The sequence below is a fragment of the Periplaneta americana genome, chromosome 7 (genome assembly GCF_040183065.1).
Source record: "Periplaneta americana isolate PAMFEO1 chromosome 7, P.americana_PAMFEO1_priV1, whole genome shotgun sequence".
NCBI lineage: Eukaryota > Metazoa > Arthropoda > Insecta > Blattodea > Blattidae > Periplaneta > Periplaneta americana.
In genome coordinates this window covers 170,974,725-171,001,892 of record NC_091123.1, presented here as the reverse complement: position 1 = coordinate 171,001,892, position 27,168 = coordinate 170,974,725, and the positions used below count along the sequence as shown (strand labels likewise).

Below are 27,168 nucleotides of genomic sequence, written 5' to 3'. Positions count from 1 at the left end.
ATTCAATTTACATCTACGTCATTTCACAAGCAGACAGTTTTAACAGTCGCATGTAGTGTACACGCTCAGTTTTGAGAACTAAATGTCTTATATGCTGTATGGAAGGAAGTGTACAACAAAAGTATACCAAAATGTTACTTTTATCTTCTCATACTTTGCTACTTTGCTTGAATGAATGTTGGATGAAAAATCAAAAAGTTGTTATAATATTGTGAATTTTATTAGTAACAACAATGTAATTTATTCGTCACAACAATAATTCCTTTCTACAATTCACCTTAAACGCTCTCGTCAACAATTGGATCTTCACTCAACACAGTATTCGTTATAGCACTCCACCGACGACAATGACAACTTACTTGGACTATTACGCACAACAATGAACTGTTAATCTTAACTAATATTTACACAGTACTATTTACAAATCAGAACTACCAGTTCTCAGTTCACAGTTCTTCTATCTCAGTCACTCGAGTTCACAGTATCTCGAACCACAGACCTTCAGAGACAGTTCACTGTACTCGAACTCAGGTCCCTCCAACTGCGGTCCACTGCACTCGAACTCAGGTCCCTCCAACTGCGGTCCACTGCACTCGAACTCAGGCCTTCAGATGCTGACGCAGTTGCGAACGCACACTCGAGTCGAACTCCGGTACACAAGACTGGCTTGCTTGCTCTGGCTTTCTCACTGACTGGCTCACTAATCAACTGAAAACTGCTGTCGTTCCTTCGCGTCCGTAATTTATAACCACAGCGACGTAGCCTCGAAGGTTCCACGCGTCTCTAGAGATGGCACTCCAGAAAAAGCCAGAGCCCTCTCCTCTCTACCAGCACCAGATGCGCGCGCACTCTCGCTCCACTCTCTCGCCGCGTTGGCCCTTTCCCCTCTTCGCCGCGCGCCATTCCTCCGTGCTTCGCTCGATCTGCTTTCTTGCGGGACGCTGGTCGTGAGTTCGAATCTCATGTCGCTGTCACAATATTAAAATTATTATTACACTTTTACTACGTCATACTACTTTTGACCAATAGAACTGTACGAAAGGATGTCTTTCAACCAATCATGGCTGCTTATCGCACAATTTTATCGCTTCCCTAGCATTTGTTTAATTTTATCGCTTCCCTAGCATTTAATTTTATCGCTTCCCTAGCGTTTGTTTGTTTTTATCACTACCCTAGCATTTGTTTCTTTGTTTGCCAACATTTCAAACTGCAAATTCTTTACGGTACTATAGGCTAAAACATATTTTGCTATTGCAATTTTTTGCCGCATAGATAATCGACTGAAAATGGCGGCACCGTTCAAACATTTTGGTGAAGGTAACATTAGTGAAATAGAATTTTAGTAAGTCAATTAATATCTGAAGAGTTCACGGGATAAACGATGAATGTCACATTTCTGTTAAGAATTACATAATGATCTAATTGAGTCTATAACTGCAAGATGTAGTGCTGTTTCTATAGAAAATAAAGGAAACGATTAGAGGGTCTACTGTATTCGTGGTGATAATTCTCCTTTTTACCATTTTTCATAAGAACAACATTAAATTTCGCAGTGAACCATTGGATTAGATAATGACATAAACCTTAAGAAAACTGTTACATTCATCGTTTTTCCCGCGAACTCTTCTATTTTATTGTATTAGAGTACTTTATTTCTTTTCATCTTTATATACTTTTACCTGTTTTTATTACCTTCCTTCCATTTTTTGTCTTTGTTTGCCAACATTTCAAACTGTAAATTCTTTACGGCACTATAAAAAATACTTTGCGATCGTCATTTGTTTACAGTATAGACAGTCAAATGAAAATGGCGGCTCCGTTCAAACGTTTTGGTGAAGCTAACATTAGTGAAATAGAACTTCAGTAAGTCAATCAAAACTCGAGTGGGATTTAATTGACTGTTACACGATTAGAAGAAAGTAAATAGAGATTAGAACAAATAAAGTACTCTAATACAATAAAATATTAATTGACTTACTAAAATTCTATTTCACTAATGTTAGCTTCACCAAAACATTTGAACGGAGCCGCCATTTTCAGTCGACTCTCTATGCTGTAAACAAATGACGATCGCAAAGCATGTTTTATAGTAGGCTACCGTGAAAAAATTACAGTTTGAAATGTTGACAAACAAAGAAACAAATGATAGGGAAGTGATAAAATTGTAGCGATAAACAGTCATGATTGGTTGGAACACGTTCTTTCGTACCGTTTTGTTGGTATGATGCAGTAAAAGTGTAATAGTATGAATAAAGTCACTCGTAATTGTTTAATATTGACAAAATCTGAATAATGGATTTGGAGAAATCGCTGTACGTAAACAAAAGGCATGATCTAGACAACTATCTCGATATCAGATATTATAGAAAAGTGTATTTCCTGTAACAATTTCGAAGCCCATTTTATTTCTTTTCTTTGTGCTTCTTATAAAGCAAATAAAATGAGCAGCATAAGAAAATCGCTGCAAATTACACAAGCCGTAACCATAGAGATTCCAGAAACGTAAGCTGTTCTATTTTTTTATTTCTTTAAGTTTCATATAGCAGCTAATTTTCGCCGTCCGAATTAGGACACACACGGCGACGTTGAGAAACGAAATATCCCACGACTATCGAGATTCCAACGTTCGAGATTTTATTGTAGTTCCGCAATCTCTGGCTAGCTTGAAGCTTCATAAGTGAACATAAAAGCTTCCCATGTTTCGCAGTAACCGCTGATGCCTACTCCATTTTGTTCATCGCCTCAATAATTTTGCGACACATGCCAAAGTTCATTGCCAGCGACTGAAGCAATTTCGTACCTTATTAGTTCGCGCACCGTCACAATTTCATTTTGCCCTCACTTCTTTCAGATACAAGGACTACAGAAACAGATATTACTGTACTTCCTGCTACAGAATGGCATATACGTTGTAGAAATTACATTACCGCAGCAATAAAGAACTGTAGTATCTTCCATAACGTTGTGTACAATAAATATCGTGCTTGGTCAATTATATTTTTTTCTTTTTTATCACTTCTTCCTTCGTTCCTTCAGTGTTTATAATATTCCTATTTTATTTCCTGTTGCTTTCCTTCTTCCTGCTTTCATTTATCTTTTTATACCTTTCTCTTCTTCACTTTTTCTTTCTTTCCTTCTTTACCGCTCTTCTGTTTTAAGTCGTTATTTCTCTCATTATCGATACTTATTTTCTACACTCCTACTCTTTCTTTCAGGTTGTTTTTATTTCTTTTTCTTATTAACGTTATTTATATCTTTCCTTTTCCATTCCTTTTATAATTTTCCTTTTGTATTTTCCTTCATTTACACAATTTTTCTATTTCTTTGCCATTTTTTCGTTCTCCAGTTATACGTTTCCTTTTACTTCACGTTCCTGTCGCTATCTTCGTCTCTCTCTTCCCGCACCTTCATCTCTCTTTTTCCCGCATCTTCGTCTCTCTTTTTCCAGCATCTTCGTCTCTCTTTTTCCCGCGGCTTCGTCTCTTTTTTCCCGCATCTTCGTCTCTTTTTTCCCGCGTCTTCGTCTCTCTTTTCCTGCATCTTCGTCTCTCTTTTTCCCGCATCTTCGTCTCTCTTTTTCCCGCATCTCGTCTCTTTTTTCCCGCGTCTTCGTCTCTCTTTTTCCCGCATCTCGTCTCTTTTTCCATCTTCGTCTCTTTTTCCCCGTGTCTTCGTCTCTCTTTTTCCCGCGTCTTCGTCTCTTTTTTCCCGCGTCTTCGTCTCTCTTTTCCTGCATCTTCGTCTCTCTTTTTCCCGCATCTTCGTCTCTCTTTTTCCCGCATCTCGTCTCTTTTTTCCCGCGTCTTCGCCTCTCCTTTTCCCGCATCTCGTCTCTTTTTCCATCTTCGTCTCTTTTTTTCCCCGTGTCTTCGTCTCTCTTTTTCCCGCATCTCGTCTCTTTTTCCCGCGTCTTCGTCTCTCTTTTTTCCGCGTCTACGTCTCTCTTTTTTCCGCATCTTCATCTTTTTTTCCCACATCTTCGTCTCTTTTTCCCGCATTTTCTTTTCTCTTTTCCCCGCCTCTTCGCCTCTCTTTTCCCGCCTCTTTGTCTCTCTTTTTCCCCGCCTCTTTTTCTCTCTTTTTCCCGCCTCTTTGTCTCTCTTTTTCTGCCTCTTATTCTCTCTTTTTCCCGCCTCTTTGTCTCTCTTTTTCCCCGCCTCTTTTTTTCTCTTTTCCCGCCTTTTTGTCTCTCTTTTTCTGCCTCTTTGTCTCTCTTTTTTCCTACCTCTTTGTCTCTTTTTCCCGCCTCTTTGTCTCTCTTTTTTCCGCCTCTTTGCCTCTCTTTTTTCCGCCTCTTTGTCTCTCTTTTTCCCGCCTCTTTGTCTCTCTTTTTCCGCCTCTTAGTCTCTCTTTTTCCCGCCTCTTTGCCTCTCTTTTTTCCGCCTCTTTGTCTCTCTTTTTCCCGCCTCTTTGTCTCTCTTTTTCCGCCTCTTAGTCTCTCTTTTTCCCGCCTCTTTGCCTCTCTTTTTTCCGCCTCTTTGTCTCTCTTTTTTCCCGCCTCTTTGTCTCTCTTTTTCCGCCTCTTAGTCTCTCTTTTTCCCGCCTCATTGCCTCTCTTTTTCCCGCCTCTTAGTCTCTTTTTCCCGCCTCTTTGTCTCCCTTTTTCCGCCTCTTAGTCTCTCTTTTTCCCGCCTCTTTGTCTCTCTTTTTCCCGCCTATTTGTCTCTTTTTCCTCCTCGTATCTCTTTTTCCCGCCTCATCGTATTTCCTTTCCTTTCCTGTCTCTTCATCTCTTTACTTTTCCCGCCGCCTGTCTCTCCTTTTTCCGGCATCTCGTCCCTCTATTTTTCCGCCTCTTCGACTGTCCTTTTCCCGTCTTTTCGACTCGTTTCCATTCTCTCCGCCTGTTCTCTTTTTCCCCCCACTCCTTTTCTTCTTTACTGCCTCTTATTTTGGACTCTTTTTTATATATATTTTTTTTCTACGAACTTTCTTTTCATATCTCTTTCATACTCTTATTTTAAGACTGTTTCTCTCTTTCAGTCTTTTAGTTACTTCTCTCTTATTTCTGCCAACTTCTTTTCTCTCTTCCTATAATCATTTCTTTTGTTTTTTCCATCTATTTCTCTTTTTCCTTACACTTCTTTTTCCCTAATTCCCGTCCTTCATTGTTCACAATTAGTCCCTTTTATATTTCTGCTTCCTTTTATTCACCTCTTCCTTAATGTCTTTCCCCCTTCTTTTCATTCATTTCGCATGATATTCGTACACAGTACAGGTATCCAATACATTTACGCAATCCTTCACGGTCTAGTCCTCCATGTAGTGGCCGTGTTTCTGGAATTAGGGTAAGTTACGTCGCAACCTTCGAGTCGACGATGATGAATAACTCTTCCAGAACGGGAACGTCTGCTTTTGGGATAAAGTAGGCCACGACCGTCGTTAAACACGATCTGGCGAGGCAAATTTCAACACGCTTTCTCTTCTAAAGGAGCGATCATCCAAAGCAAGGAACGGCTCATCGTGTAAAGGTATATTATCTACTCATCAAGTAAGATTCAATAAAACAGGCCTACGCAAGTTCATATGGATCACGACTTCATGTAGATTACTGTGTTAGATCACACAACGTGGGCCGTTTGCCCTTTATTTGTGTTAAACCCCTGGGGAGAGAAGAAGAGAATGTTATTGTTTCGAAGGTAAATGCCGAACATCGGATTTATTTCCATAGGGGATCAATAAAGTCGTGATCGGCATTCAGGGTTTGAACAGAAGCTACATAATAATGTTTTATTTTTAGATGCGTATTTAATTTTTTTTAAGGGGACACTATGGTGAAATAATGCTCAAAAATTAAGAAAATCCTTTTTTATGTTTTTATATCGTAATTATATTTGAGACTGTTTAAATGATCTAGCCATATAATCAAATGTGGCCAAACATATCGTGCGTTAGTCAGTTTTTTTAATGCTGTTTTCTCGACTTCAAAATTTTAAGCAATTTATTGAATAAAAAAAAAGCTCTTTCCACAGCATTTGTTATCCAATTGGTCTGAAACTTCTCAAAGAGGTCAATTAAATGTTCATAAACCAAATTTAATTAGCATTTATATGAAATGTTAATATTAGTTTCTTCGGGGCATTTTCATATTGAACTTAGATTAAAATATGATGTAATGGTAAATACATGAAATTAAAAAAATGCATTGTATTTTGTTTTGTTATTTCACGACGCTGTATCAACATCTCAGATTATTTAGTGTCTGAATGAAATGAAGGTGACAATGCCGATGAAATGAGTCCGTGATCCAGCACTGAATGTTACCCAGCATTGGGTTGCGGGAAAACCCCGGAAAAAAAACCTCAACCAGGTAACTTGCCCCGACTGGGAAATTTATTGTGATTATCTATTTAGACTGAGCTCAAAAACCTAATTAATTTTTATTCCCATGAATATTATCAAGCTTTTGACTAATACGAACTAAAAATTTTAGAAAACTTTGACGCAAGGAGCCTTTTTAATGACGTCAATATGAAAAGTATTTTAAAAAAATATCATTCCAAAACTATTATCCCTAATGGCATCAAATTTTGTATAGATAATAGTATTATAGGCCTGTTTATGTAGTTTAAATTTCACACATTTTGGAAGAAAAATGTAGAAGATTTAAAAATCACATATGCTCCTTAAAATAATCGATATTTTAAGAACGTATTCGGGAATTTTATGGTGTGGTCCCTCTATTGTTATTGAAGTTTATTGTGTTTTACTTTTTTCCATGAAAATTTACGAAATGTCTTGGAACAGCTACGATTGACTCTCATGTTCCAATTCGAAACACAAAAATGTTCCCTATTCAAACTGTCTTCGATTAAACTGTTAAACGAACATTATCCATCGCCGAATGTGCCAACTCCTATTGACTTATTCAGCTTTCCGCATATTTTACCATTTATTTCTCGCTTCAGCTTCTGACACCGCGCTGAACATCCTGCAGAAACACTGCAGTCCAACAATGTGTAATTGTACCCAGTCTTCCAGTTTCACTGGAGTTTCAGGGGATACCTTGCAGAAGCATTTGCAGTCTCACGGAACTTTTACAGAGACATAGGCCTAAGCGGTCTCATGGGGCGTCTTTCAGAGACATCAACAATCTCATGGAACGTCTTTCACAGACACCTGTAATCTCATGAGACCTCTTTCACAGACACTTGCAGTCTCACGGGACGTTTTGCTGAGACATCTGCAGTTTAATGGGGAGGTATTTCAGAGACACCTGCAGTCTCACTGGATGTCTTGCTGAGACATCTGCAGTCTCACGGGACGTCTTGCTGAGACATCTGCAGTCTCACGGGACGTCTTGCTGAGACATCTGCAGTCTCACGGGACGTCTTGCTGAGACATCTGCAGTCTCACGGGGAGGTATTTCAGAGACACCTGCAGTCTCACGGGATATCTTGCGGACACATCTGCAGTCTCACGGGACGTCTTGCTGAGACATCTGCAGTCTCACGGGGAGGTATTTCAGAGACACCTGCAGTCTCACGAGATATCTTGCGGACACATCTGCAGTCTCACGGGACGTCTTGCTGAGACATCTGCAGTCTCACGGGGAGGTATTTCAGAGACACCTGCAGTCTCACGGGATATCTTGCTGAGACATCTGAGTCTCACGGGACGTCTTGCTGAGACATCTGCAGTCTCACGGGGAGGTATTTCAGAGACACCTGCAGTCTCACGGGATATCTTGCTGAGACATCTGAGTCTCACGGGACGTCTTGCTGAGACATCTGCAGTCTCACGGGGAGGTATTTCAGAGACACCTGCAGCCTCACGGGGTATCTTGCAGACACATCTGCAGTCTCACGGGACGTCTTGCTGAGACACCTGCAGTCTAATGGGACATGTTGCAGACACACTTGCAGTCTCATGGAATGTCATGCTGTATGACAATTTCAGTGTTTCGGAGAGATTTGTATGAGCTTGGAGTCCATTTTAAGTTGGTTTAAAACCAGAAAATTATTTTAAAATGTTTATCAATAAATGAGCTGTAATTTAAAATAACGTTTGCATGAGTGAATTATTTTCATCTAAGCTTGGCACACATGCTATTACTCTAGTACAGGGCTGGGCATCGGGAGCGGAACTAGACTCTAAACGAGGACGCTTAACATTCATCCGTGACTGAATCAACGCTGCGCGGTCATGGATGGATGCGAAACTGCGGTCAGCACCATCTGGCGGCGGGGGGCTGAAATAAGATGCTCAGCGCCCAACGTCGTAGGTGGTGAACATTAGAACTACGTGTTGGGTACATTACCCAGAGTTCTCTATTTATCCGTTCGAGATATTGCTCGAAGAGACAAGATGGCAGACAGAAACTTGCTAATAAGTGAACATAAAGTTATACTACCTGTGTATAAGCAGTGTATGTTAAACAGTGATGTTTATGGACGTTGTAAAATAGTGTTGTTGAATGTGTTGTAAAGTAATAGTAATATAATAAATTGAACTATCTAAGTAGTTCTTGCAGACTTTTCCATTGCGCTGTACAATAAATACCCAAAGAATACAATCCCAATTATCTAACCTTTTGCTTTATTTTTTTGTCTCTGTCTGGTTATATTTTAATTGGGTAGTGTAAAATAGATCGTCTCTTTTATCTTCCTGTTGGCTCCGGTAAGAATTTTCAGTAGAAGATGTTGTGAGAAATAGAAATATGAATGTTTTATTTTAAATTGGGTTAGTTTTGAATATCGATAAGGGTGGGAGGGAATACTTTCTGCACAGTTTAACATTTTCGTCACCAGGTGCGCTGCTAAATGCATGGAGTAATTAATTACTCTTTTCGCTACTTGGTGCGCTGCTAGATGTAATAACGCCCCTCCTTCCAACAGGTGGCAGCAAGATCAATTTCTACAACAGCGCCTCTAGTATGTGTTACGGGAAACTCAGTAAGTTTCGCATCCCATTATATATTCATCCATGGCGCGGTGTTCGGCGGGGAAGAAAGGGGATGAAGAGAAATCATATGGCTCCCCGTGAGAGAGTAGAATCCGCTCTTGCTGCCCAGTTCTGCTCTGGTATATGTCAACGCCGCAAGTTAATGAAGCACGAAATGTGATCTAAGGGGAAATCATCCGTACCTATATTTTAACGGAAATATTCTGAATCATTAACTTCTTATAGCTTTATTAATGATTTTATTTTATGTGTCTTTACGACATAATTATCATAGAAAAATGCGGAAAACAGTTCATGTCGGTTAATTTATTAACGACTTTCCTTTGCTTTATTTAACTTCACGACATATCGTAAAGAAATAAATTGCGGAAATCAGTTCGGATCAGTTAATATGCAAAGAGAAATTAATATATTTTGTTGATGGCAATAAAATTCAATCACAAATGAGTCATTAAACTTCTCTTTGCTGTAATACATTATATTTATTTTTTTAATAAACGAGTACCATATATTATATTTCAATTTAAGCAAAGATTTATTATTGCTTAATACTTAATTTGGTTATGTATAGATTCACTCCTTTCTGTTTTAATATAGGCTAACATTTCTGTCCTCTTAACCTTGCAACAATTTATAGTTTTCACAAGAGTTAATGAATTGAAATTCGTTTTTGAGGATATTTCAATAATTACAGCCTAGTGCAAAATCGCTACCTACGCATTTTTAAATAACTGGAGAAATATTGAAAACTGAGAGACACTTTTTTCAAATGAAACATACACGTTTCTTAAAGTGAATTAAAACGGAGAAATATTGCATTAATAAGTTTTCTGCCGCTCCCTTACAGGCATATTCTTCTTAATCTTGTCTCGATTTTTTTAAACTCTTAACAGAAATAATCGATTTTCTATACTTCTGTATACAATGGAAGAAATTTTTGCTAAGTTACAAGACACTGCTTGGCTAAAGAATTTAGCCGCTGCTAGAGGAATGGAAGAGTATTATAGATTTAGGGCCATATTCATAGACATTCTTAGCGCGGGCTTCCGGTGAATGATCAGCGAACTAACGTTTTTCGTATTCATAAACCAGTGTTAGCAATACATGATATGATATGATATGATATGATATGATATGATATGATATGATATGATATGATATGATATATGATATGATATATGATATATGATATATGATATATGATATGATATGATATGATATATGATATGATATGATATATGATATGATATGATATATGATTTGATATGATATATGATATGATATATGATATATGATATGATATGATATGATATATGATATGATATGATATGATATATGATATGATATGATATATGATATGATATGATATGATATGATATGATATGATATGATATGATATGATATGATATGATATGATATGATATGATATGATATGATATGATATATGACATGACATGATATGTGATAAGCTTATGATATGATATATGATATGATATATGATATGATATGATATGATATGATATGATATGATATGATATATGATATGATATATGATATGATATGATATGATATGATATGATATGATATGATATGATATGATATGATATATGATAAGCTTATGATATGATATGATATGATATGATGTGATGTGATGTGATATGATATGATATGATATGATATGATATGATATGATATGATATGATATGATATGATATGATATGATATGATATGATATGATATATGAATCCTGTACAAATAATCACTTGATAACCGGGGCTAGTTTAGCACTCTTGTAGCGCGGGCTAGCGAAATGTCTATGCATAGCACCCTTAGTGATGTATATGAATAATCCTGCTAAAATCTGAACTTGTTCCTGAAATTAAAAAACAGAAAACTTTACCAATCTAAAAAAAAAAAAAAGCTGATTGCAATTTTGATGAATATTTCAATGATATAGATGTCCTGGTAACTGAATTTAACTGACGATTCACAGACCTAAAAAAACTAAGCTTATTTTAAGCTTTATGTCATACCCTTTTGGAGAATGTGATATCGAGAATGTTTCGTCAGACACTTCCTCTGCTTTTCTCTTCGATTCTTCACGTTTAGAATCAGAAATTTTGGAAGTTCAATCCATCATCATACCTACTGAAGACAAGAGAACCAGAGAACATAGTTAGGAATCTATTGTATGTTATGATTGTAATGCTATTCGTGAAATAAACGTAGTAGGAAAGTAGACCGCAAGAGCACGTAAGTTCTGCATAATAGCAATTTCTCAGGATCTGCTGTCAGTATGCTACATCTGGATCTAGACGTTTTCTGTATTACAATAGATCAACACTCTTCCATTACGCAGCTAATAGTTCACAAGCTTTCGTGTGGAGTAGCAGGAAAATCTATATTGACTGGTGAGAACATAATAACACAAGTTAATGAAGTACGACTGTTTGTACTTCCGTTTTCCAGCGGTTATATCCACGATTAAGGAATTACGACTTTCCTCACAACGGTAATTGCAGAAGCAGTGCTCGCTCGCTTGGTAATGGCTTTTCACCGCAGACACTGTTCCGTCTTCAGATTTGTGGTGAACAAAGCGGCTTATACGAGACTTCCTCTATTGCTTCGAGTTTCCCAACCGTTGACATTTTAGAATTGCTGTGTTATCTCTTGTAATAATTAATCAAACCATGATCATTAAGTTACAGTCACCATAATAATTCAATACCACCGTCAATCATCACTAGGGCTAGGATTTTGATGACCTATAAATCGTAAAAAAAAAAAGTCCTAAAACAATGCATTTATGACCTAAAAATCTTTCAAAAATGCCCCAAAAGTTGATCTGACATTCTAAAATTGGGTCGATCTGGTTGGCAAGTTGGTATAGCGCTGGCCTTCTATGCCCAAGGTTGCGGGTTCGATCCCGGGCCAGGTCGATGGCATTTAAGTGTGCTTAAATGCGACAGGCTCATGTCAGTAGATTTACTGGCATGTAAAAGAACTCCTGCGGGACAAAATTCCAGCACATCCGGCGACGCTGATATAACCTCTGCAGTTGCGAGCGTCGTTAAATAAAACATAACATTTTTCTAAAATTGGCTTAGTAAGAAAATGAATTTTGTGCTACTTAATATTTAGACTAGTAATTAAATTAAATTAAATTCTAGTACCAACATTTAAGTTTATTTAATTTTACATAATTTTTTCTAAGTGATACAATTTAATTAATTATTTTATCTGATGTAGCTAGTTTCCATGTAGCCCATCACAAGACCACTCATACGGAATTAGCAAGTATAGAGGAGTCTATATTGAAGGGATGGTTGGATGATCCATTACATGGAGCGTATTACGTTAAAAGGGCATTATTTGTGTAGAAAACGATTAAAATATTGTACAAAATCATGGATATTAGCCACCGGCGTAGCTCGGTCGGTTAAGGCGCTTGCTTGCCGATCCGGAGTTGCGCTCGGGCGCGGGTTCGATTCCTGCTTGGGCTGATTATCTGGTTGGGTTTTTTCCGAGGTTTTTTCCAACCGTAAGCAAATGTCAGGTAATCTATGGCGAATCCTCTGCCTCATCTCGCCAAATATCATATCACTATCACCAACTCCATCGAAGCTAAATAACCTCGTAGTTGGTACAGCGTCGTTAAATAACAAAGTAAAAGATAAAGGGTATTAGTGGACAAAATATGTAGACAAAATATCAAAGGAAATAAACATTATTTTATATTAATAATGGGGATTTGCGGCCAAAATTAAATGAAAATGCCTCAAAAATGTCCGAATAACACAAAAGATGCTGTTATGGGTTGAAACAGGCAAACAATGGAAAAAAAATGCCCTAACAAATATGTCTTACAACACTCAGTTTATCACATAACACATAAATACTGAAGCGGTTATGTTTCTGGCTTACTAGAAAAAAGATGCAATTTCACCAAAATCCTAGCCCTTATCATCACTATGACCACTGTCACTAACACCAGTCATCAGTCACTCATCAATCACCAACCAAAATTTATTGGGAGTGCTCACATAGAAAATGAAAACCACATTCAAGTGCTGCTGCACAGCTTACCGGTGAGTCGAGCGATGGATTGCTGTTCCCCGACGTCTCCTGCATAGTACGGCAACTTTTCGCTGTCTCTGTCTGTATATAGTGAATACTAATAATTTAATTAGTTGTAAACTTCTCCCTTCATATCCAAAATGGTACAGTTTTCTTTGGATTCATATCTAGCCAAGAAAAATATAAAGAAGGAAGTCTGGTCCGAAAAAAAAGAGAATAAATACATACAAATAGATTACCTTTTCTCTTTTACATTAACAAGAAGTGCTTGAATGTTGTTTCTCACTTAGCCGCTGGCCACTTAATATCTTGAAACAGCTACAAATTGATTCAATGCGTAATTAGTTGTCGGTAGTATAATCATGAACGTGTTTCCTATTGGAACCGAAGTTCAAGGAATTATAATCAATTGTTTGTTTATTTATTTATTTAATTATTTACTTTTTTATGTATTTATTTATTTGTTTAATTAGTTATGTATTTATTTATTTATGTATTTATTCATTCAGTTATTTATTTATTTGTTTATTTATTTAGTTGTTTATTCATTTGTTTGTTTGTTTATTTATTTGTTTATTTATTGATTTGTTTATTTATTTATTTGTTTGTTTATTTATTTATTCATTTATTTATTCATTCATTTATGTATTTATTTATATATTTATTTATTCATTCATTTATGTATTTATTTATTCATTCATTCATTTATGTATTTATTTATATATTTATTTATTTAGTTAAGTATTCATTTATTTAGTTATTTATTCATTTATTTAGTTTTTTATTTATTTATTTACTTATTTATGTATTTATTTATTTAGTTATGTATTTATTTATTCAGTTATGTATTTATTTATTCAGTTATGTATTTATTTATTCAGTTATTTATTTGTTTATTTAGTTGTTTATTCATTTATTTAGTTGTTTATTCATTTATTTAGTTGTTTATTCATTTATTTAGTTGTTTATTCATTTATTTAGTTGTTTATTCATTTGTTTGTTTATTTATTGGTTTATTTATTTGTTAGTTATTTATTTGTTTATTCATTCATTTGTTCATTTATGTATTTATTTATTTATATATTTATTTAGTTATGTATTTATTTAGTTATTTATTTATTTATTTACTTACTTACTTGTTTACTTACTTACTTATTTATTTACTTACTTATTTACTTATTTATTTATTTATTTACTTATTTATTTATTTACTTACTTATTTATTTATTTATTTATTTATTTATTTATTTATTTATTTACTTACTTATTTACTTATTTATATTTATTTATTTATTTATTTATTTATTTATTTATTTATTTATTTATTTATTTATTTTGCGCGTTCGAGCTTTCGTTCATTCATTCATTCATTCATCTATTCATTTCAGATAAAAACTTTTGTCACAATGAAAAAACGCTACGAATTTTTGCATCAGTCCAATATATTTATAAGCAAAATAAATCGTTTATATTTGAAGCTATTCTTAGTTACAATATTTATAATTAGGCCTATTTATGTTATTTTATATAAGTTGGAAAATACATAAATATCTTATTTTATTAATGTTACAAAGAAGGGGGAAGATTTCCACTAAGAAGACACTTATAATCTATCCGATGGTATTTTCTGAGCTCCGAACTTTGTAAAATTTTGAGTTTCATTGGACATAAAGTTTGGACAATTTTGATCGCACAACCGGAGAGTTTTTTTTTTTCTCTTGTGCGGAGGAGGGACCCGAAGGCTTGCACTGTACCACTCCTATTCTGTGAATGATTGGATAGCCGAACGGCCGCGCTCTTGTACAAGTACAGCACGCCGCACCGTGAACTTAACCCGGGCTATGGTATGGATGATGATAATGATGATATGCGAATTAATGAAGGCGAAATAAGTCCGAGGTCAAACGCCGAAAGTTATCCAGCAATTCTGCTTCAATTGGTTGAAAAAAAAACGGAAAAACTTCAACCAGATAGTTTGCCCCAACCAGGATATGAACCCGGACCCGGTCATTCCACGGTCAGACGTGTTAACCGTTACTCCACAGCGTGGGCAACCAAGTAGTTACTCTATCAGGGTGCTATGCATAGACATTTCGCTAGCCCGCGCTACGAGCGTGCTGAACTAGCCCCGGCTATCGAGTGATTACTTGTACGGGATTCATATCATATCATATCATATCATATCATATCATATCATATCATATCATATCATATCATATCATATCATATCATATCATATCATATCATATCATATCATATCATATCATATCATATCATATCATATCATATCGCTAACACTGGCTTATGGATATGAAAAACGTTAGTTCGCTGATCATCCACCGAAAGCCCGTGCTTAGAATGTCTATGAATATGGCCCTTAATGTCTAATTTTCGTTCATGTAGTTAAATAACCAAATTCTAAGTTTATTGCTATTATTTTTGCTATTTTATTATTATTATTATTATTATTATTATTATTATTATTATTATTATTATTATTATTATTATTATTATTATTACTATTACAAAATCACAAACATTTCGCTTCTGAAAACATTGTTAACCAACACCAAACATACAAAAAAATGTTGACTTCCTAGTTAGCAATTCTTGAAGTAATTGAGACATGAAAACGTGAGGTAAATCTTCACTTCTGTGCTGGAAATGAAAGTAGGACTTGCTATATTTGTAGCCAGTCATAATGAAAAACATAAGTACGCCTTGCAGTTCAAGATGTGTAACATAAAGACTTACGAGTTAATCGTCACAGTTTGAATAGATCGATAATTTTACTTGCCAGTCACAAACGAATGTAATTTTATTATTGGGGGTATTTATAGGAGAAAAGACTGTAACATCACAGTCTACTATATACAGTCACGAAGCGTGGGATGATTTTTTGCCAACGAGTTGCATTTCTCGCGATACTTGCTAGCCGCTTGGAGCGCTGTGTGTACTAGGAACAATAGACTGTGTCACTGCCATCGTGATCTAATACAGGCCGTAAGGCAGACCATGTGACTCGCTTAACCCGATCACGAAGGGAGGCGTTTCACCCATATAAATTAATTGGAATGCATAAAGAGTAACACATATTTCTCTCAAATGTAGTGTAATTGCATTAATGAAATTTAAAATAATGATTAGGGGACACTTCAGACATAATTCCTTGCGAGTTAAGGTGTAATATTATTTTTGATGTGAATATTACGTTGTTCGTATGTGTAATACCTGCCTTTATTTCGATTAAATATTGCGAAATTCTTGTACATTCATTTATGCACGTTTCAATAATTTTCAGTTGCACCGCACGAATATTTAGATATGTTGAAATTATAGGTTATGTTTACTGTCCCAGTTGCCACTTTCCGTCTAAATTTAGTGATCTCCAATGCCTTGCCATTCATATGAAAATTATAGGTTATGTTCACTATATTTAACTTATATTCCTAAATTCGCAATCATACATTATAATTAATATGTCTGTATTTTAATTCCTACTACAATTGAGTACTGAATTATTGTATTTATCTACTACTTAAGAGACGAAGTAACACAATTGTACGTACACTAATTTCATAGGAGTGGTATGGTAAATGTTTTGTCTAAAATTAAGGATGGTAGATGTGCTAAAATGAAATCACAATATAAATTCTTTTTTTATTAAACCTCAAAATAGCTTCCATTCTAAACTTAAAATGTTGACGAGAACAGATTATGTTAACATGTAAAATTCTCTTCACATTAAAATAACACAGTTTTGTAATTATTTCTGCAACATATTATGCAACAAGAAGTAAACGGAACTTATGGACACATTACACTAAATAAAACTTAGCTATGATACGCAATAAAGTTATAATATAATATTTCACTGAGCTCCATACACTGAAATAGAAAACCCGAACAAACATTACGGCCTGGTCTAGATCGAGAGGCTGACTGTGCCATATTCCGCATTTTTGTGAAAAGCTATGTAAACTGTGAAATGTTCGTTATCGGCTGTAATAACTGTAAATGCCTAAAATACAATAATTTGAATAATAATATGGGACAAGGAGACGTTTGTAGTACTATAAATTGTAAGGAAAATAGGTTAGAGTTATCCTTATTCCGAAAGATCCAGGAAGGTGAATTTATAGAATATAATATATATTTTATGAAAATAATATATAAACTTTATGTATTTCATATTTCAATAGTGGAAGGAAGGTCTTAATTTTTTCAAAAGAACACGATATCGAAACTGCAATACATTTTATCGTCTGCTAGGGAAAGAATCTGTGATGAGGCGATAGTAGCGATCCTGGTGGTGAGCAACTATCTATGTTTGCAACTATCTATGTATTGAGCTTCGTGACTGTATATATTAGACTGTGGTAGCATCTTAAACTGTTATAAGCATCCGGAGTACTAGAAGTGAACGTGTGTTAGCACGTGGTGCTCTTCCACAGCTGTGAACCATGCTAATGCAACGAGCATCATGTGGATCAACAGCTACAGGTTTGCGAGGCTGTGAATGTGGGTCTCGCCGCGGGCATGCGTCACGTTTTTGTATGAAGTAATTCACGGTCAGAAGTGAGTCATCGCTAGACTGACTTTTGTAACTTAATCATAGGCTATCTCATCAATCTGCTCTCGTACGGATTTGCATGAAATAATTATTTTACACATAACAACCCTAAAAGTGTATAAATTAAGCATGTACTGTACATTTTTAAGTTCGTAGTTGATGTAAATAATAAAATCAGAGATTAGTCGCTAGGCCTACCACAATTTACCGGTACTCAATGCTCTGTATCAATACCTGTTTTAGAGCTTTGATACCCGATAGTCGCTACTACAACTTTAAAAGTAAGTGTGTTTATTTGAGAATTATGATGCTGTATTACAGTTTTCTCCATCTTTTTCGGTCAGTCCCGTACTTTAACGATTGCAATAGTTTGCGACGGTGGATCTTCTGCAGTTTATAACACTTCATTAATATAATCGCGCCTCATTTGTCACGTCTTTTTTAAAATTCAGGTATTGAATACCGGATGCTGCTGATTTTAGTCAGACATATGTGGTCCATTCACGCGTCCTGACTGGAACCATTCTGAGTAGACGGTGGCAATACTAAACCTTTTAGAATAGTAAGTCAACTTTCCTAGGAATTCATCTTACACGCCATTACTGGGAATTTCTCAATCCCTTGACTGAAGCTATTGAAATGTTTGGTTTGTCAAGAATGAAAACTATTTTATTACCTAATTTTTATGGTGGGAAATAAAAATGTATGTAGGACGCGGAAAATGCAAGACGATTCCATAAACTGTGATGTAGTGAAATCTAACTATCGTTGAAATAAATACATAAATGAGTAAATAATAAATAAATAAATAAATACATAAATAAATGAGTAAAAATAAATAAATAACTAAGTAAATAAATAAGTAAATTAATAAGTACATAAATAAATAAGTAAACTAATAAGTGCATAAATAAATAAGTAAATAATAATTAATTAAGTAAATAATAATTAAATAAGTAAATAATGAAATAAATAAGTAAATAATTAAATGAGCTAATTAAATAAATAATTAAATAAATAAGTAAATAAATGAATGAATAAGCAAATGAATGAATGAATGAATAAGCAAACAAATGAATGAATAACCAAATAAATGAATGAATAAGCAAATAATTCAATGCATAAGTAAATAAATGAATGAATGAGTAAATGAATCAATAAGCAAATGAATCAATAAGCAAATGAATAAATAAGTAAATGAATAAGTAAATAAATGAACGAATAAGCAAATAAATGAATGAATAAGCAAATAAATGAACGAATAAGCAAATAAATGAATGAATAACCAAATAAATGAATGAATAACCAAATAAATGAATGAATAACCAAATAAATTAATGAATAATCAAATAAATGAATGAGTAAGCAAATAAATGAATGAATAACCAAATAAATGAATGAATAACCAAAGAAATAAGTGAATAAGCAAATAATTCAATGCATAAGTAAATAAATGAATGAATAAATAAATTAATAAGCAAATAAATGAATGAATAAGCAAATAAATGAATGAGTGAGCAAAGAAATGACTGAGTGAGCAAAGAAATGAATGAGTAAGTAAATAAATGAATGAATAAATAAATAAATGAACAAGTACATACATGACTGAGTAAATAAATAGATATATATAAGTAAATAAACAGATAAATAAGTAAATGAATAATTAGGTATACAAATAAATAAGTAGGTATGTAAATAAATAAGTAGGTACATAAGTAAATAAGTAGGTACATAAGTAAATAAGTAAATACATAAGTGAATAAATTAATGAATAAGTAATTAAATTAATAAAATAAGTAAGTAAATGAATAAGTAAATAAATATATGAATAAATAAATAAATTATTATGAATAGGTAAATAAATAAATGAATGAGTGAATAAGTAAATAAATATAGGAATAAATAGGTAAATAAGTACATAAATAAATAGTTACATAAGTAAGTAAATCAGTCAATTTATTAATGGCTAAATGAATAAATAGACCTAAATACGTAAAATTTTCTGAAAACTGGAAAGTGTAGAGTCTTTTTTCTTAAAAGAAACGACCACTCTCGATACCACTCTTGATATTGTAGTATCGAGGTATCGAACGTATCGAGGACTGAACTCTGTAATATGTTTTTAATATTAAACATAAATTGGAATAAATTGACCACATAAGTGCTCCTTTTTCTCCAAAAACTACCGAAGGCGTAGAATCAAAATGTTAGATTTTAGATTTTTAGATTTATTTATTTAACCTGGTAGAGATAAGGCCGTCAGGCCTTCTCTGCCCCTCTACCAGGGGATTACAACTATAACATGAACAATAAGATTACAATTAATATTAAATTTACAATTACAATTACAATAAAAATTAAAGTACGACAAGAATACCTGTTGTACAATGTTGTACAACTATTCATCAATTGTTCATACCTCTAGTGACGCGACTTAGCTTATTCAACTTAGGTATATAGATTAAATAGTCCACACCTGTGGAGTAACGGTTAGCGCGTCTGGGCGCGAAACCAGGTGGCCCGGGTTCGATTCCCGGTCGGGGCAAGTTACCTGGTTGAGGTTTTTTCAGGGGTTTTCCCTCAATCCAAATATGAGAAAATGCTGGGTAACTTTAGGTGCTGGACCTCGGACTCATTTCACCGGCATTATCACCTTCTTCTCATTCAGACGCAAAATAACCTAAGATGTTGATAAAGCGTCGTAAAATAACCTACTAAAATAAAAAAATAAATAAAAATATATTAGGGGAGAGTAGGGTAGTATCGGACATCGGGTAATATCGGACAGTGAGTTTCTTTCATCTACCACACGATGATAGTATCTGATTGACATGGTTACGTTTCTGTGATGTCGCATAGAGAAACGTAACCATGTCATTCAGGTACTACCATATGGTGGTAGATGAAAGAAACGCACTGTCCGATATTACCCGATGTCCGATACTACCCGACTCTCCCCTAAATACAAAATTAACATATACCATGTAAAGAATAAAAATAAAATTATTTCATGCTAATTTAATCGTATCTAAATAAGTTTGCATTATGTAGTATTAATGGAAGCTTATCCACGTTAAGTATTACGAGTGTTAAGGATAAACGGGATACATGCTTCTAAAAATGTAGACTAAAAAAGTGTAATTTCAAATTTCTTACGACTTTCTACAAAGATAAGTTTGGGGCGTAAAATACACGCAACAATATAAACTCGTATATATTTTAATTCAGTTCTCTTAAAGCGTAAAATACATAAATGACGTAGGAAAGGTATCGTTTTCCATTGAATTAGTGAGGAATGTGATGGTTAGAGAACTTACATTTTGTAGAGGATGGTTCAATCCGTTAGAGGTATTCATTCGTGGTATGTTATAGAAATGCTCTGGTCTGAGTATACCTTAAATTAAAAGAAGAGTTTATATACAAAATTACTATGGCAAAACAAGCAAAGCAATTCAAGGACACAAAGAACCAGAAGAGGTTATGGGATCAGAATCAGGACAATGTAAATGACGACGATGGTGAATACGAGAACTAACACTTTGTGATGAGAGGTTCGTATTTGTGACACAAAGAAGTTCCTGTCTCCACCTTTGTTAAGGCCTCACAAGTAAGGTGGGTGCTCCTGTTACGGCCATGTTCCTGATATGGCCACCCCCCCCCCCTTATTGTGAATTAGTTAACCAAAAAATCCGTTAAATTACAGCAGCATCCAGTGAAAGGGCATCCTGGTATGTCACTTGATCGTTTTCCATCCAGTCAGGTTGAGCAATATGGCGTCAGTTGCCTGTTTTGCGGTTTTCACGTGACCTCTTCTTATTTTTCTCTGGTAAGTCTCCTTTGTTTTATGCATGTTTTTCAAATACTTGTCTCATGAAAACCATCGTACTCCATTCAGTTTTTAATGTTCTGTTGATTGGTGTTGTCGTTGATGGCGTATCTTTTACGAGTTGTTCATAATCAAACGATTTTCGTGAAAGCTTACCTGCTCCTGATACGGCCATATCAAATGCACCATGGCCATATCAAGTTCATTTCACTTTTATTTTTTCACCTGACAAATTTACATGCCTTATAGCTGGGATTACGCAAAAGTTTTGTATTTTAAGAAAAACAACTTAATTTTTGATGGAAAAACCTGTTTTGACTACACTTTTGAATTATAAAAAAGATTATTAAGTGTCATATTTATTCATTTTACACCCAAATTATTTAATTTTAACACAACTGCGCTATCAAACTGAAAACAATCACGATTTGTAGAACATGGAACAAGGATGGCCATATCATGTGCACATGTTCCTGATATGGCCAGTAGGTAGACTATTGGAATTTGGGACTTTTTGGACAATTAAAGCTATTTTTATGGGGAAAGGAAATTGTTTTAAGAAAGTCCATTAGACTGAGAACGAGTAAGAAAAAAGTGGTTTACATTTTTTCAAAATGGCGGCTAGAAAAATTCTCAAACCTTAGCATGGCCATATCAGGGACACCTACCTTATGTAGTCTATTATTGTAGATACAAGTTATTTTAATATTTTGGCCTAATAGCACCATTTATGAAACTTAATTTTTTTATTTATACTTGATTTTATTTCTGGTCTATTTCAATTCTGGATTTAAAATGCCATGTTACCAAGGCGAATATTTTTACCGGTTCTTGTTTTATGATCTATTAACGGACATGTAAATTTCTGCAATCTTCTTCAGTTACTCTCACAATCATGTTGTCGAATAGAACGTTCTGGCCCTGAAACTTTGTACACCCTTGAAACAGTAACTGGAGATGAGCGGCTAGGGGAGTGTCTGCGATACAACGCCCCTCGACTGTTAGTATATCTTGCGACGCCCGACTCTCACTTGTTAACATTTTCGCATTGAGAAGAGCCTTGGATCGAATTCCGGAGATGGCAAGGTAGACCGAACTGGAAAAAAAAAAAGGCCATGAGCGTGCATGTTTGTCGAGCAGGCATTCATCTTCCTACATTTGCAGCGCTTTAAAGGCAATAGCAGATACTGCTACTAATGTACAGTAGATACTACTAATGGTACTGCTACTACGTTGCTATTGTTGTTTCCACTATAATCATATCCATTGTCATTGATATTACATTTTACTGTCACTATAAACTGAACTAGAATTATTATTATTATTATTATTATTATTATTATTATTATTATTATTATTACTATTATTATTATTATTGTTGTTATTGTTATTGTAATTGTTATTATTATTATTCTTATTATTATTGTTATTATTATTATTCTTATTATTATTACTATTATTATTATTGTTATTGTTATTGTTATTGATATTATTATTATTGTTATTATTATTGTTATTATTATTGTTATTATTATTACTATTATTATTATTCTTATTATTATTGTTATTATTATTATTATTCTTATTATTATTACTATTATTATTATTGTTATTGTTATTGTTATTGTTATTGATATTATTATTATTGTTATTATTATTGTTATTATTATTGTTATTATTATTACTATTATTATTATTGTTATTGTTATTGATATTATTATTATTATTATTCTTATTATTATTGTTATTATTATTATTGTTATTATTATTGTTGTTATTATTATTGTTATTATTATTATTGTTATTGTTATTATTATTCTTATTCTTATTATTATTGTTATTATTATTGTTGTTATTATTATTGTTATTATTGTTATTATTATTGTTATTATTATTATTGTTATTGTTATTGTTATTGTTATTATTATTATTGTTATTGTTATTCTTATTATTATTGTTATTATTGTTATTATTATTGTTATTATTATTGTTGTTATTATTATTATTGTAGTTATTGTTATTGTTGTTATTGTTATTGTTGTTATTATTATTGTTATTATTATTATTGTTATTATTATTATGTTATGTTATGTTTTTTTATTTAACGACGCTCGCAACTGCAGAGGTTATATCAGCGTCGCCGGATTATTATTATTATTATTATTATTATTATTATTATTATTATTATTATTGTTATTGTTATTGTTATTGTTATTGTTATTGTTATTGTTATTATTATTGTTATTGTTATTGTTGTTATTGTTATTGTTGTTATTGTTATTGTTGTTATTGTTATTATTATTGTTATTGTTATTATTGTTATTATTATTATTGTTATTGTTATTATTGTTATTGTTATTATTATTGTTATTGTTATTATTATTATTATTGTTATTATTGTTATTATTATTGTTATTATTATTGTTATTATTATTATTGTTATTATTGTTATTGTTATTATTGTTATTGTTATTATTGTTATTATTATTATTGTTATTGTTATTGTTGTTATTGTTATTATTGTTGTTATTATTATTGTTGTTATTATTATTGTTATTATTATTATTGTTATTGTTATTGTTATTATTGTTATTATTATTGTTATTGTTGTTATTGTTATTATTGTTATTATTATTATTATTATTATTATTATTATTATTATTATTATTATTATTATTATTATTTAGGACCTCTTCTATTTTTAATCTTCATTAACGACATTTGCAAAAGAATAATTTCTGACTATCTATTAGCCTATTCGCTGACAATCTTAAAATTTTTCGAAAAATCAATGGTAGGCTAATGCTGTCAATTTCTTCAGGATGACATTAATTCAATTACCAATTGGTCAGTTGATAACGCGATGATGATCAATGAATCCAAACCTTACGTACGTAATATCATTTTCAAGGAAAATCTCTATACTTAAATATAACTAGGCTATCATCTAAAAAATGTATTAATTAACAGAAAAGATTGTATTAGAGACCTCGGTGTACTAATTGACTATAAATTATATTTTCACAATCACATTGATTATATTTATAATCATGCAATAAAAATGTTAGGAATAATTCGGTCAATTACTTATTCTTTTATGCTCGACCATGCCGAAATTTAGTAATTATACACCTGGTAGCAGACCTTTAATGCATGTCATTAAAGTACACCTACTCATTAAAGGTCAGGTCTTTCAGCCAATGACGACTCAGGTTACAACTGTTCAGCCAATGGCAGGTCAGCTTTCTACCGTTATAAAACCGCAAGTATCGATTATTCTCGGATATGCAATCGAAAGAGAATTAGCGAAAAGTCACGGAGGCTGGAAATCCAATACTGTCGCAGAAGGTTATGTTCTGTTACTATAATAATTAGCGTTAATTGTAAATAATATTCAAATAAATTCAATTTGTCATCTCGTTTTTCAATGTCTAATTTAATTTCAATGTTATCTCTGTAGGTTCTTATGGCCTAGCAAGGTCAATGTGAACATCTGTTCCTCGGAAAAAATCAATACTTTCGCGTCTGCCAACATCTCACAACATACGGGACATTGGTCAAGGTCAGATACAAAGAAAATTAATAATATCAAGTTAGAAATACGGTCGAGCATAAAAAGTCGTATGAAGCTCTCCTATAATGGTAATTGAGAAGCTTGTATGAAAATTATGAAACTCGCTTGCGCTCGTTTCATAAATATCCATACTCGCTCCTTAATTACCTTCATCACAGGCTCGTTGCATAATGTACTATTTCAACACCTGACACTCGTTTAATACTATACTATACTATACTATACTATACTATACTATACTATACTATACTATACTATACTATACATTAGTGAAATCGAAACTCGAATATGCATCTGCAGTTTGGAATTTTATGAGTATTTCTAGTACTTATTCTGCAAAACTGGAAAATATTCCAAGGAAATTTATTTCATTATGTTCGTACAGATTTCTGTCTAATAAATCTGGGTATAACTATGAAAAAAAATGCGAGCACTTTAAATGTCGAAGCCTGAATGCCTGACGTCATGATCTCGATTACTTATTCTTATGTAAGGTCCTTAAAGGTGACATTGTCAATCTTTCTTAAACAGTGTCAGCATATTTCTGCATATTTAAACAACAAAAACTTTTTTTAATCACAATACACTACTCTCTTAAATTGACTAAGCATATTGGGAATTAAGTTAATTCAATGGCTTTCCCAAAATACGCCATGAAATGTTTCATATAAAATAATTTTTTTTCTCGAAAATGAAGCAAAAACAAGCAAAATTGTATTAAACTTTTTTGTTCGAAATATCTCGAAGAATAACCTCTTGAAATTAATGACATTACACAACGTTCACACTATATAATTCAGGGTATCGTTTAATCAATCCTATCAACATCTCATCTGAAAAGTATTCAATTTTGTTGCAGACGACGCCATCATAAACAAAAAACATACGCATTCCGGTAACGTCGCGCGGTAAAAGTTACCTCAATTTCAACTTTCGTCCCTTCAAGATCTGCGTCGTGACGTCATGGAATTCTGATTTCCTATTGGACAATAATTTATGTAATGTCGCGACGCTGTAAACGCTGTGATATTCATGAAAATGATCTGGTAGGAAAAACAAAATAAACATTTTTATACACAGCCCTGCCAGACGTTTGCTGCTGTATGTCTGTTCAGAAACTTAATCAGCACGAAACATTCATAACGAGCTGTTCTCACCAGTCACGTGACTTGCATAGCGCAAAGTCTGTGTACACGATCGAAGGGTATGAATTGGTAAGGAAACAAAGAAGTGGGAACAGCCTCACGAAACTTACCCCAAAGGTGACTTCACAGATTTAAGTGCTCAAGATATGGTCCAGTGCCAAGTCGATGTGGTGATGGTGAATTTCTCGCCTGATTCGATGTATTGTTGTGGTTGTATGACTTTCACTCCGCAACAGAGAAAGTTCCCGATTATAGGAGGCCGTGTTCATTGTTGCAGGTGACTGATCCCGAGACTGCCGCCTCGCTCCGCCGCACAGATGGCACCACCGGGTGGGTATTCATCATCTTTGCTTTGATTTACTATGCAGTTTACTTATTTTTTGTATTTATTATTGGTATGTACGATGTAGTGTAATGGCTTGACAAGAATTTACCGCGCTAAATTTACCACACCTTGCTTTTAAGATACATATATAATCTATGCAAATCTAGTCTTTCAAGTAAAGCACCCTGTAAAGCAGATTTGAATAATTTGAAGGGAAAAATTGTTCCGGGGCCGGGTATCGATCCCGGGACCTCTGGTTGAACGTACCAGCGCTCTGCCAACTGAGCTATCCGGGAACTCCACCCGACACCGTCTCAACCTTTCCCTTTATATCCACACAACTCGCGTGGGCTGACGAAACGCCAGAGACCCACATCGAGTGCACACAATCTCTGTGTGACTTGGAATTGTGGTTTTCTGTTAACGTACACAGTGACGAATATATTATGCAAATCTAGTCTTTCAGGTGAAGCTCCCTGTAAAGCAGATATGAATAATTTCAAGGGAAAAATTGTTCCGGGGCTGGGTATCGATCCCGGGACCTCTGGTTGAACGTACCAGTGCTCTGCCAACTGAGCTAGTTTGCCATTCACTTCATTAATAGAATACAGCTAATAATACAAATATGGCGACATTGTGAACTGTGTGAAACACAATTTTCAGCAGTTTCATTCAGTGTTTCCAATCGCAGGGATTTATCCATAGTTCTAGGGAATTTTAGTGCCATCTGGGATATAGGGATAA

General features: G+C 33.8%; 1 protein-coding gene across 3 annotated transcripts in view; it reads left to right on the top strand.

Moving 5' to 3' along the window:
- Positions 1–27,168, top strand: part of LOC138703710 (neprilysin-11-like) — a 265,024-nt gene that overhangs the window by 157,551 nt on the left and 80,305 nt on the right. For 2 of the 3 annotated variants that reach the window (XM_069831833.1, XM_069831834.1), the window contains exon 3: positions 26,377–26,429. In XM_069831833.1, coding sequence (XP_069687934.1) covers positions 26,377–26,429 — 53 coding nt within the window. Of the gene's footprint in view, positions 1–26,376; positions 26,430–27,168 lie in introns of those variants that run through there. The other variant, XM_069831835.1, reaches the window with a different exon arrangement.